General features: G+C 37.8%; 1 protein-coding gene across 1 annotated transcript in view; it reads left to right on the top strand.

Moving 5' to 3' along the window:
• PDE11A (phosphodiesterase 11A) overlaps positions 1-13,714 on the top strand; it is a 113,010-nt gene that overhangs the window by 31,664 nt on the left and 67,632 nt on the right. Inside the window, exons 3-5 of the mRNA XM_071562454.1 lie at positions 7,705-7,794; positions 9,920-10,060; positions 13,491-13,555. Of these exons, the coding sequence (XP_071418555.1) occupies positions 7,705-7,794; positions 9,920-10,060; positions 13,491-13,555 (296 nt within the window). The remainder of the gene's footprint in view (positions 1-7,704; positions 7,795-9,919; positions 10,061-13,490; positions 13,556-13,714) is intronic.

Raw genomic sequence — 13,714 nt, 5'->3', positions numbered from 1 at the left:
CTTTTTTTTACCTCTTTTTCTCTCAGATGTGAACTCAACATGAGAGTTTGAGCTGTTTAAGTTCTTAAAGGCGAAGGTTTGTAGGGTTTATTCCCCTACTTCTTTGTGTGAAACATTAACACAATGTAATATGTAGAAATTGCAATGTTACATTAGAAGTGCTGTTAATTAGGTCTGAAAATGCTGTGAGATACTAATTCAGATTACCTAATTGGTATAATCAGGTTCAAATAACAGTATTGTTAAGTGTGTCCATGTGTATAGTCAGTTCAGCTAGAATAAGATTCTGCACTCCTGCAGAAAAGTATTTCTACGAAAAAATATATGGGTAAAATGATAGATTGAAAATGTACTGCATTCCTTATCATTATTTTCCATCTTAAAAACTGGAAAAAAAGAGTCAGAGCAACCTTCTCAGGAGAAATATATGAAGAGTAGACAAGTGTTACCAGCATATTAGTCACTGAATATACATAAACTGAAAATAGGCAAATGTAGAACAACCCTGGCAAATTTCCCAGTGTGGAGAAGAAACCCAACAAATTGACATAAGAATATATGTCTAAAATATGATATGATTATGTTGTGTTGTGATGCTTCTATGTATTAGGGAAGAAAGGGTCAAGGTACAATGCACCCTGGTTCGAAAAAGAGACATAAAATGCTGTGGTGAAAGGAAGGGCCACTTATTCTGTATGTTGTCCTTTGTGGGATATTTCTACTCAGTTGAAGATTTTTTCCACTTGTATATAAAGTTTTTGTAGCCTAAGCAACCCTAAAAATTCTTTGTTTGACAAGCAGTGATGTAAGGGAATACAGTTAGTGTGTTTGTTTCCAGTTGAACAGAACCTTTCCATCCCCCTTGGACTGATGCTGCAAACAGAGGGAAGTCAGGGGAACTAAACTTGCACCAGGCACAACATAGCCTGGTTGGTTTATGTGTCAGATTCAGGATTTTGTGTTCCAGTTGGAGTTTCATTTAGCAGAAAGGATCTTGGCAACGTTGGCTTTCGTCAGGCAAAAATGCACACCTTGCTGAAAGAGGAGCACAGCCTGGCAGAGGATCAGGCTTCTGCAGTAAGCTCTGCCAGAAACATTTCTCTGTTAAACAAAGTCCAATATGGAAAAAAAGGGCTACTTGTTCAAGTAATTTTTTCATAAAAAAGAGCAAAACACATTTTGAAGTATATGAGAGAATAACCTGAATAGGAACTTCTTAATGTCACAGTGATCTCAGTGCAGACTGTTATATATAAATGAGCTCACTTCTTTCCTTGTTAAACTGCACACAATATTCATGCAACAGCAGGATTATTTTCACTTGTGACTGATAACGTGTCCAGTTCTGGGCTTCCCAGCACAAGTGAGACCTGGACATACTGGCAAGAGTCCAACAAAGATACAGAAAGAGGATTAAGGGACTGAACCATTTGACTTATGAAGAAAGGCTGAGGGATCTGGGACTGTTTATCAAAGAGAATGCTCATGGGGGGATCTCATCACTGATAGGGGATGGTAGGTTATAAAGAGGACATAGCCAGGCTCTTGTCAGTGGTGCCTGCTGACAGGACAAGAGGCAATGGACATTTACCTCAACACAGGAGACTCTGAACATCAGGAAACACTTTTACTGTAAGAGGGACTGACAAGTTGCTCAGAGAGGTTGTGAAGTCATCATCCTTGGAGATACTCAAAAGCTGTCTAGACACAGGCCTGAGCAAACAGCTGTTGGGGGTCCTGCTTGAGTGCAGACAGTTAGACCAGATGACTTCAAAAGGCCCCAATCTCAGCCAGTTTGTGATTCTGGTCCTATACCTGTATTCCTACCTCTAAAAACAAAATTTAATTTATACAAAAAGTGAAAGAAGACATCTTCATTCAGTTATGGCTAAATCAAGAATCAGTAGTTTTCAGTTTGTGTAGTCTAACATTTAAAGTCTGCAGCACCAAGTAAATGAATAAATCTATTTCTCATCACTGACAAGAATTGGGAGTTGGTAACTAAATTGTAAGTAGAATTGTGACTTGAAGACAACATGCTCAATGTATGGATGCATATGGAATTTATTCTTGGTTTCAATACCACTCAGGATGGTCAGTTATTATCAATAGCATCTGTCAGAGGTCAGATATGTGCAATTTGAAAGCTTAAAACTGAAGTCTGCAATTGTGTTTTAGGAAAAATCAACTTTGAAGTGATACTTATTAATTCTCCTATGCCTATTTAAAGTTCTGATCTGCAACTCTTGTTTTTAGTGTTGGTAGTCTCAGCCTTCACAGGTCTCACTCTTAGTGCCAATAACAAGATCTTCCCATCTCATGCAGTGACATTAATAAATCTTTTATAACAATGTCTTTGGACAGGCTGGTTCTGCTGATTTAAACATAGTGCCAACCAGGAGATTTTCCAAAATTTTGACAAAAATCTTTCTTTGTGACCTTCTTCCTCCCCTCAGATAAATCAGTTAATCTTTCTTTGGCTCAGTTTTGCTGTCTCTAGATAAAAATTATGACATAACGTTGCTGCTGAAAAACTTTGTTCATGGTCTGCCAAAGTGCTTTGATATAGTGAGATTTAGGCACTGCAGAACTGCCTGCCTTGCACAAGTGCTGCAGCTCCTCTGGCTGGGGACCTGCCTCTAGTGGCTCCTCTTTAAACAGGGGAGAGCAGCAAGGAGGTAACAGCCCCTCTTCAAAAGTATTACACAGGTAAAATGTCCTCTGTGAACCACCGCAGCTTGTTTGGTTTTGGGTTTTTTTTAAGGTCATGATATGATTTGGGTGTGTCAAAGATGACCAATGTTCAGTCTTTGAAGAAGAGAAAATTCATTCATGGGTAGGAGTTGTGGATTTGAGGATTCACAACCTTTTGTGATGCTGCTTATCTATATTATTTCAGATTAACTAATGAAAGCTGCCTAGCACTCCTCTGTAAGATTTTGGTACAAAGGATGGAGCTCTGCCAACTTTCAAAACCAAAGGATGGAAACACTAGAGTTGATAAAGAAATGTCATCTGTAACTGTCGAGTTGATTTAAGGACGTTCTGGCTGTGGATGGTGTTTTGGGCTGAAGTGCTAACCATAGAGTCAGAGCCTCTAACCCTGAGGAAAAAAACCCTAAAATTTAAAATTACAAACCTTTTATATTTACACAGAAGAGGGAAAATTAAAAGCTAAATGCAATATATACAAAGGTGGGAAAAGACAACAAATAACTCCACACTGAGTTGCCCACCCAGTAATATAGATTTCACCACCCCAGCAACAAAACACCCCAAAAGATGCCCCTTAAGAGACACCCAGCAAGAGAGGAGAAAAAAACCAACAGTAAAAAGAAAATGTTTACTTTCTGAACTAAAACAGCTGCAAGTAGTGGTGAGGCCTGTTGCTTCCAGCACAGTGATAGCAAGTCTGCTCAGCACCCAAAACTAAGACCTCCCTAGGCCAAAACTACCACAGGTGGACACACAGACACAGTGGATACCTCCACCATCCAGATATGAGAGCCCTCGGTAGCCCTTGTGGCAAGGAGTCTCAATGGCTTTCAAATTGTTTGTAAGATAGAAACATGTTGATTTATTGGTTTAATCATATTACTTTAACTTTCTTGTACGGTGAGCTTTCCTTGCTTTCAAGCTTGATGTGTTTGCTGATGGCCCAGGACTAAGTGCTGGTGCCAGGCATTGGCCTTGCTGGTGCTTACACTGGCATGATGATGCTCCTTGTGTGCTGCCTCCACTCTTCTTCAGTTTATACATTTCTGATTTTAATAGAACTGCTGTTGTTCCTTGTGTAATTATTTTCCTCCTCTTGTCCTCATTTTTCCTGCTGGAAATCATGGCTGAATATAACATCTTGAATAATTGAGTGGCAGTTTGAAGTGTTTGCTGGGACAGGGCTTATTAGTGGCCATCACTGATTCAGGTTTGTGTAAAATATAGAGAAATTTGCAGTGAAAATAGCTGGATTTTGCATGTAGGAGATCAGATGACTGGATCCTAGAATAGTAGCCATTTTACATATATTTAAATTACTTTTTGCTTTCTAGTCTTAGCAGAATTTTTTACATATTTCAGATTCATTTGGAGCAACAGCATTTAAAATTACCTGCTCTGTGGAAATTTACAGTACAATTTATTGTTCTTTCTACTTTATACCAAGTGCTAAATTTAATGCAGTGTCAAAATATTTAAATATTTCTTAGTGAATACTGTTAAAACAGATTTAATCGAATCTGCTGATGTTTTTGTTTGTGTGACAGAATAATTCAGCATGGCTTGTTTAGATCTTTTGAGCTTTACTCTCTTCTAGTGAGGGTAGTTATGAAAGTGTTTAGCTGTAAAGTGACTGGGTCAAGAAACCTTCAAATACCTGCCATTAAAAAACAAGTAAGAATAGTAGATGTGTGTTGTTCTGATTACATGAAGTCTTACAAGTGTGTTATTGTAAATCAAATTCAATGCGTTCATTTGTTTTCCCAGTTTAAAGATCTTGGGTCACACAGCAAAACAGAAGTGTGTGATGGGGGTGTGTGTTGAGCAACCAGAGGGCAGTGATGGAGGCTGTGGAAAGGTCAGGGACTGAGACTGAACACATTAAAGATGCATTCGCACCCTTTCCTACCCCTTGGTCCTGCATGTGATAGTCTCCCAGTGCGGTGGTTTGTGAGGACAGTGACCTACATAGGATTCAGGTTTTAGAACTGTAAGAAGTCTTCTTCTACCAGAGACATGTTTTGTAATCAGTCTGGTGACGCAGTTACCTAGTTTGAATATGTGCCAGTTACTATACCAGGCAGGCAAGTACAGAGTCAGTGCTGAAGGATTGCTCCCATAGTTCTTTTCAGCTGTTTACAGACACCAAAAGCTTCCATAGTTAGATAGTGAGCTTTACAGGACAGAGATGATGCTGCATGTTTGCGAGCATTGGTGCATTTATTTGGTACTGCATAAATAACCACACGCAAATGAAAACTAAAAAATAATTTAAAAATTAAAAAAAAAATCAGAGGCAGTAGAAGATTGCCCAGGGGCCTCTATAGGTTCACTGCTATAACTAGGAGCTATTGAGCCCTATTTGGGTGCCCACAATTCAAAGGTATCTCTACCAAGCAGTTGTTCTTTTCCATACTTGGGGTGGCAAAATAATTTTGGAAATTATTTCTGAGAATTGCAAACTTAGATAACAAATAGCTTTTATCATGTGTGCAGATAGCCAGAAACTGCACAGCAGGCAAAAGTAATGTGGATGAATGCTTGTGCTTAACCATTTTGCAATTGAATTTGGCTTAAAATTTTCAGAATTCAGTAGAATATTTCATTCTCTGAACCTATTTCAAACACATTAGATGTTTGAAAGGGCAGCTGGCTTCCCTGACTTAGTTTCAAGTATGTCCACAAAACATTTATCACTTTAAACTATAGCAAAAACATTTCCTTTGAAAGGGCTTCTTTTCTCTTTCTAGGAAGGCTGTCCTAGCTCCTTACCCCCAGGCTTACCGAGCAAGCTGTGTAAAGTGAAGTGGCTCCTGTGGCCGCTAAAGAAAACAACTGAACCAGACAGGCCTTTGCTGAGAGTTTAACCTGGAGTTTGTGCCAGTGTGAGTATGCAAGCATTACTGAGAGGCTTCTTTCTTCCATCACAGCTGAGAATTGTTTTCTTTTGTGACCACAGGCAGGCAGATGCCTGGAGTATGCCGGAAGCCGTGAGTTAGACTATATTGGATAGTTATGGCAGCGTGTGCTCTTGGAGAATGCTCAGTGAGGGTGAAACCGCGTGCGGGAGAGGCAAGGTAAATGTCACTGCATTTCGCTGAAGGTGAACTTGTGGCTGCTTTCCAGCCAGCAAGCGTGAAGCTAACATTTTACCTCTGCAGTGTGCTGCCATTGCAGCACTGGCTCTTTCTCATGATTAGCAAATCACTTTCTGCATTGCAGGTCTGTGTTCATGCAGCTTTGTTGCTTTTATACGTTCTTCTCATGAAGGGAAAATTTCAAAATTTACTTCCTGTGAAGCACACAATTCTAGAAAATAACTTTCTTTGGAACTTTTGGAGTTGAACCAGCAGGGGCTTTTCTTGAATAGCAAGGAAGGAGTTTGCAGGTTCTGTAAGGACTTTGATCACCAGGCTGTGAGGTGAAGGGAAAAGTGATATCCCTTGAGGACAGGCATTATCAGAAAGAGCTTGGTCAGAGATCTCCTCCTTCCTGTTTCTGATGATGGAAAGATTTATGTCTTGTGCGAAGTTACTCTGAAACCCAAGCCCAGATGATGAGACGAAGTCCTTAACTTGTACTTAACAGGAACACTAATAAGCATTTTATTAACTTATGTATGCTATGTCTCACCATCTATGAAAAGCCAGATGACAGGAAAATGAGTGTCACATCTCAAGACACTGTGGTGCTGTAATGTAGGTGTCCAGTTGCTGCAGTGCCCAGACAACTCTGCAACCAGATATGGACCTTCTGCCCAGTAAAACTGTGATTATGAAGAGGAAACATGTGGAAGCCTGCCCTTTAAAATTCCAAGGGAGAACTGGTATATTTCATACAAATTTCAGAAATGTTGCCATTAAAAAAAACCTGAATGAAGCATGAGCATAATTTGTAGCTTTCTTTTCCTAGCAGTTAGTATTGCAGAATATGGAAATATTTATACTTCCAAATATCAAGCTACTGCTTCAGTTCTTATTGTGGATTTAAAGGTCTAATTTTGGGCATACAATCTTGGAGGTGTGTGGATATACTAAAGCAATGAGAATATATCCTGTGGGAAGGAAAAAGCAGTCAGGGCAGTCATTTGATCATACTGGTGTAGTTTTGCAGTAAAGATACGTCATCTTCAAGACATAGCTGAAAAGGTAAGTAGTTATGTGACTGAATCCTGAAAATTATTATACTATTTGTTTCCTTGGTAGTTGTGTTTTAATACTCCTACCATAAAATAATCCCATAATGAAATAATAGAATTTAAAAAATAAGAGAATGAGATATTGAAACAGTATCCATTACTTCTTCTTTTCACTGAAGGTTTCCTGCCCTGATAAAATATTGAACAGTTTGTGAGCACAGCATTTTAGCTTTTGTATGCTGCTGTAAATTTTTGAGATGACTGTAGTTGCTACCCAAGGATGTGATACGTATTGGAGGGTTAGGTATGAGAATCTTGTTGACCTGCAGTTACTGTATCTGAATGCCTTATAGCTGGCACGGGAAGAAAAAAAGTATCTTTCAACATCTCAGCATATTCATTAGATTGTTATTCAGTCTGAACATAATTTTTATAAAATACAATATTACATATTTATATATTTGTTTGTCAATATGCCAAATAGTACTTTGAATCATTATAACTAGTCTTACTAGACAAAATAAATAATGAGGTATATCTGCTAAAGCTATGGTTTTGATGTTATTTTTTTTAAATTCTATGTGCTTTCTGAGAAAATTGCTTTGTTTGATAGATCTGGAGACTCTTTTCTTGTAACTAGTTTAAAATAGATGTGGAAGGAAATTTTCTTTCTGATATATTTCATTTTGCGTTTTTGTGTACCTTGCCCATGATAATTTTGTGTCGTGTTTTAATGTTCTGCTGAAGAGTGAGTGAGCTGAGATCTGCCTGGGGTATGGCCCCTAAGTTTAGGTCTCTTTGCTATAAACAATTGCAGTTGTTTTTAATAACTGAGTTTCTTTTCACACTAGGTGATGCAGATGTACCTCCCATTCTGTGGGATTGCCATATCCAATGCCCAACTATTTGCAGCTTCAAGGAAGGAATATGACAGAAGCAGGGTAAGTAAAAAATGCATTGTGGACTAATATCAGACTTCTGTGTTTTGCTCCTTCAGGTTCCAGCTGTGTGTACATGTTTGCAAAGTGGACAGTTTTAACTACCTTTTTTTTCAAAAATTGTATTTTCAACAGATCACTGTCTTGACTGAAGCAGCAAGCAGAGAGCGTGGGAGGGAAACAAGCTTTAGGTGGTGGCTCTTGTTTCCTGATGTCAGTTCCATGTTTTGTAGTGCTGAAACAATTGTATTTGTGACATGGGTAGGGCAGGATAGAGTTGTACTTTGGCAGAGATTCAAACTCTCATAAGATGCTAGTAATACCATGCCTTTTCCATCCTGCATTTTTAATACTCAGTTCATGTGCAAATAATGTGGATATGTCTTTATAAAAGTAAGCAGGAAAAACCCCGCTATATATGAAGGGTTTTGACAGCTTGTATCTGCATAGATACATTACTCATGATTGCTGGTGTCATGCATGAGTTAGGACAGGAGGCTGTGAAGTGAAAATAATGCTGAGCTCTTGTGTCATTTACTTGTCAGGGAGGTTTGTTTTGGTGGTTTTTTTAAGAAATCAAATGGTAATTTTGAGGGGTTTTTTTAAAATGGTCGGCTTTTCTTTTTTTTAATCACCCTTCCTGTAATGACAGGAAGTTATAATTTTGTTGCATGGATCATAACTCCAAAGCTTCAGTAGCAATACCCTTGGTAGTGTTGAACCTACTCTTCCTTCACAAAATAGGGGAAACTACAGTGTTCCGGGTCTGTACTTTGAGCTCTGACATTATTTTTTATTTTGGTGCTTTCTTTGTATGAAAACTGATGCTTTAATGCTTTCCACTGCTTTGAAAACTAACAATGGCCCTTTCTAATGGCCTTTATATTTAAGGGTCATGAGGCTTCTGAGCTTGTCTTCTGTCCAGGTCTCACAACAGACCATCACATTTTAGGGTGGAGATGTGGAAGAGACTTTGGGTAAAATAGAATGTCTGCCAAAGTTTTTTTCTTTGTTTGATGTTCAAATAATTGTTTGACTACAAAGAGGATTAAAATTTGCTGCAGACACGGACTGCAGGGAACAATACAGATTTTTGAGGAGTCAGTGTCTTCTGAGGGAGGCATTCAGCAGAAAACTGCTAGGGACATTCTCATTCTTCATTAGAAAATGGTAAATTCTGGTGGTTTAGATGCATCAGCAATCTCGGTTAGAGATACAGTTTCTTTGTTTCTTGTTGGTGCTGCTTCAGCCATGTGAAGCATAACAAATACTGTCATTCAACAACTACCTGGTGGCCTGCACATAATTGCGTTCTGACCTGTTGGGGGTCTTCAGCTTTGCCTAGTCCATGGTTGAAGTTAGCTGGCAAGTACCTCGTGGTGGACAAGTCTATACTTTGCTTTCCCTATCAAACTGAACTTCAGTGGTGGCAAAAGTGTGACCAATGATTTGCTGATGACCACTGTGTTAGAAGACCAAAGACCACTACAGTTTATATGCTTACCTATATTGATGTTCTTTAGTATCAGTACCCTACATAAGAATAAAAGAAAGAGCACACTTCTTTGGACCCATGGCAAGAAAGGATATGGCTTATTTTTTCTAAAGTCGATGAAATGAGAGGGAAGGCCCTTAATTTTCAAACATTTTACAGACAAGTTCTTAGTGGTAAAGACTGGGTCAGAGTGCTGTTGGAGTATGGCAGTATTGATGTGGGGTTTTTTTCTTTCCAGCTTTGAACATGCAAAATGGATAATAAAAGAATAAAATGGAGATTAAGTGCTGTAGAAAATTCAATACAGAAAATCAAGTAACTCAATCCATACTTCATTGCATTACAGCCATTGTTTCATTTTTAGACCAATGTGAAATAGTTCGAAAGACTCCCATTGCTTGCTAGGAATTGGATTGTGTCCAATAGTGAACTGAGAAATACTTCTTTCTTTCTTCAGATATCCCCCCCCCCCCCCCAATTCTGTTGCCGTAATCATTAAGAACTTTTTTGGAATGAAGACTGCAATGAATCACTCGTATTAAAATCAATCTCAGAGATGATGCCTCCTTTGCAATGCTCCATATATTTATTAATTCTACAACCAATACAAGAGTTTTCTGTCCTTGTATGCAGGCTTTACTGGAAGTAGTGAATGACCTCTTTGAGGAACAGACTGACTTAGAGAAAATTGTCAAGAAAATTATGCATCGGGCCCAGACTCTGCTGAAGTGTGAACGGTGCTCAGTGTTACTCCTGGAAGACATTGAATCACCTGTAAGTCTAGTCGCAGATTCTGCAGAAAGACTAATATTTGAGTGGTGGAGCTGTTGCTTTTATTGTAGTGAAGCTGTTGCCCACCATATATAAGCACTGGACAGCAAGAATTCTGCCAACTTGTTGTTCCTAAAGGTAAATTAGGTACAGGTTGAATTTTTATCATTACTGTTGTATTTTAATCCCAGTAGGCAGCTAAGTCCCACACAACTCAGTAGGATAGGGAAGGGAATTGGAAGGCTTCAAGTGTGGAAAGCTTGAGATACAGACAGTTCAGTAGTTAAAGCAATAACTGTGTGCATAAGCAAAGCAAAATAAAGAATTGATATGATCCTTCCAATTGGCAGGCAGGTGATCTGTCATATCCAGGAAATACTTCATCATGTGCAATGATAACTTCCCCCAGCTTTTATTGCTGAGCATGACATCATATGGTATCACAGTATGGGGTAATCCATTAACTGGCTGGAATCAGCTGTCGTGGCTGTGTCCCTTCTCATCTTTTCTGCAACCCTCAAGGTATTCACTGAGGTGGCAAAAAGAGAAACAAGAGAAGACCTTGACACAGTGTAAGTACTGTTCATCAGTAAAACATCCCTGTGTTATAAATGTTGTTTTCATCATAAAGCTAAAACATATCACCATTAACAGGCTGCTATAAAGAAAATTAATGCCATCTGAGCCAAAATCAGTAAAGTCACTTTTTCAGATGGAAAACCGAAAGATACAACTTTTGATTCCTTACGGTAATTTTGAAGCATTTAATGGATCTCTGTAAGCTGCTGGTGGATCAAACTATCTTTGCTGTGTGATCCAGCTGATATTCTGTGATTCTCAGTTGTCTGTGTAAAGGAATTAGTGCTTACTACAGAGCAGCTGCAGCTTCTTAGCTGAGAAGCAAGGTGCTCTTGTGGTCTGCTTAAACAAGAAAAATTACCTGTTTTGTTATTAAATATTTATTTGCTCATTTCCTTTCTTTCATGATACAGCCACAAGAAGGAAATAAAAATCCTTGTCTGTAGCTTCATTGACATTTACCTGGAATTTATAACCTTGCTAACACTTTCAGGCTATTGCTTTATCAAATGGGTGGCTCTTGCAAGAACCAGAAACAGTTGCATTATCAACCAAATCTTTAATGTTTATTTTGCTATGATGCTCATACTTTTGCATCTGTTATTGTTGTTTAAGTGTTGGAAACTGAAACAAGTAATTTCTATTCTAGTATGTTAATATGTTATATCTTCAATCAAACTACTAGTCACTCAGAAATAACAACTAAAAATAAACTCATCAAGACTTCCTTGACTGACCATCCTGTGCATTTAGCAATTCAACATGGTTTACAGCAAGCTAATATGTGTCTTCACACTAATTAGCTCCTGAATTTCTCTCAATACTTTTTTGTGAAATCCAGTTCTTTAGTGTGGAAGAACAGCAAGACAGTGAGGGCTGAACCTGCAACACAGGGAGTTTTCTCAGCTACTTTTGGTGGCCAGTACTCCATGAGATTTGTTCCTTCCTGGAAGTTTCCCCCTCACTTTAGCTGTTGGCAGGGGTCTCTTTGGGAATAGCTGTTTGCACATTTTAACAAGTTTCTTTATTACTTTGCAAAAAAATAATGAGAACCAGTGTCAGTCAGCTCCTAAATAATGAAAATTATGTCAAAAGGTAAGTCCTCTTGTTATTTTGGCCTAGTAATTTTTTCCTGAGGTAACACAAAATCCGTTTGAAAAGACATGTTTTCATACAAATGCCTAGATAGTCACATTCTGGTGATAGGAATAAGCTTTTACATTGAGCAGGTGAAATGAAAACACAACTTTCAACATTACTGAAGTATGTTTGATTTTTTGGAATTGTTCTGTCCACCTGAGCAGTGAATAATCATTTCATTGCAGATGATGTAATCTATATGAAAGTATATGTCAAGAGTTGAATTTCACACAGTTTTGGCAGGGGATTTCACTGTGGCTTTCCAGTACTAATACTTAAAGAGTATGAAAGCCTCTTTAAAAATGTTAAACTTTTTTATGAGTATTGTTTTTAGTACTATAATAAGTGGCTGCCTTCATATTGGTAGCTCCCTCCTGTGTTTTCACAAGCTATCCTCTTTTCTACTGATTTGAGAAGCAGTTGAAGGATAAAAACATTGTTTATAATACCATTTTTTTGTCTACCCAAGTATTTCTGGGTTCACTGACTCTGCAGTTCACTATTTGTTGCTGGGCTATGACAAGTCTCAATAATTATCAGAGACAGACCCATAACTTTGTATGGCAGAGAAAAGCCCCGTTCCTTTTCCATGGAGGAAAGGTAAGATTCTCGTTTCATTTAAGTTAGTAGAAGTTAAGTAATTTCAGTGGAGCATGCCCTGCATTATGCTAGCTTTCATGAAAGGAAGATCAAGGTTTGCCTTTCAATTATATATTCTTTGATACAGACTTTTAATGTTTCTAGTTTATTTTTTCTTTCTAGGTTCCCCTCCCCTCGATTTTACCATTACAATATCTATTTCTACTTCATTCCTATGAAATGTTGCTGTGTTTACACATATAATATGATTTTTTTTCACAGAAGAGTACATTATGTTAGCAAGTTGTGGGTAGCTTTGTTCAGTTAATTTTTCTGCTCTTGGTTCTATTTCTCCCTTTGAGCTTGGAGTGTTTGTTCCTAAACCATAAGCAATGAGTTCTCATTCCTCTAGACCAAATTGTGATATGAGGACAAAAAGTCTAAACTTGTTCTAAATGTTCATAAATCTTAGGTTAATTTGGAGGATGAGAATAGCATCTTGCTACCCACTTGGTAATTTTTACAAGTAGTAAAACAATTATTTTCCTGAATTCCCCCTATTTTGGAGGGTTAAACTATACATCAAAATAGATCTCCATAGAGTAACTCAGTGTTAAACCATGTCTGAAATATTATCATTTGTACATTGTGCAAAAAACTTTTACAACGGAGAACTGAAGCAAAGATGGAAACACATCCAGAAACATGACCTCTGTTCTGTGCTGTGCTTGCCACTCTTAAAATGTTTTACACATGTGCTGTTGACACATATTCAAGTGTAATTTGCTTCAATTAGTAACAGAAATGGGCCTTTCTGTTTATTTTTCTATATTAAAAAAGTGAAATTTAGGTAAAGCTCCATAACTCACACTCTGAAAGCCTTTAAAGGGAAACATATACTGTTGTAGAGAATAGTTTCCTGGAATCTACAGATATAATTTGGTTTGATATTGTTTGTTAGTGAACTGTGCACAGTGTGTACTTTGAACATGAATTCTTCATTGGGAGAATGCAGACTGTAATTTTATTCTAAGACCATTGGATAAAAATAGAGTTAAAATATAGGAGCCTGGAATTACACTTTTCTTAGACATGTATTAATCTTAATAATCTTAAATTACACTTTTTCTGACAGGTGGTGAAATTTACAAAATCCTTTGAGTTGTTATCTCCAAAATGCAGTGCTGATACTGACAACAGGTTAGTGCTCATGTCTTCTGTGGTTATGGATTACTTCATTTTTCACATAGTTTTAAATTTTGTTTCATCAAGATTTTGTTTTCTTATGGAACCTTGGGTAGGTTTGATAGAAGTGTGTGAGTCTACAGTTTTTACTCAGATAAGACTGCTTGCTTCAAA

Source organism: Pithys albifrons, chromosome 8, assembly GCF_047495875.1.
Source record: "Pithys albifrons albifrons isolate INPA30051 chromosome 8, PitAlb_v1, whole genome shotgun sequence".
NCBI lineage: Eukaryota > Metazoa > Chordata > Aves > Passeriformes > Thamnophilidae > Pithys > Pithys albifrons.
Note: the sequence above shows the minus strand (reverse complement) of the source record. Positions and strands in the feature narration are given on the sequence as shown.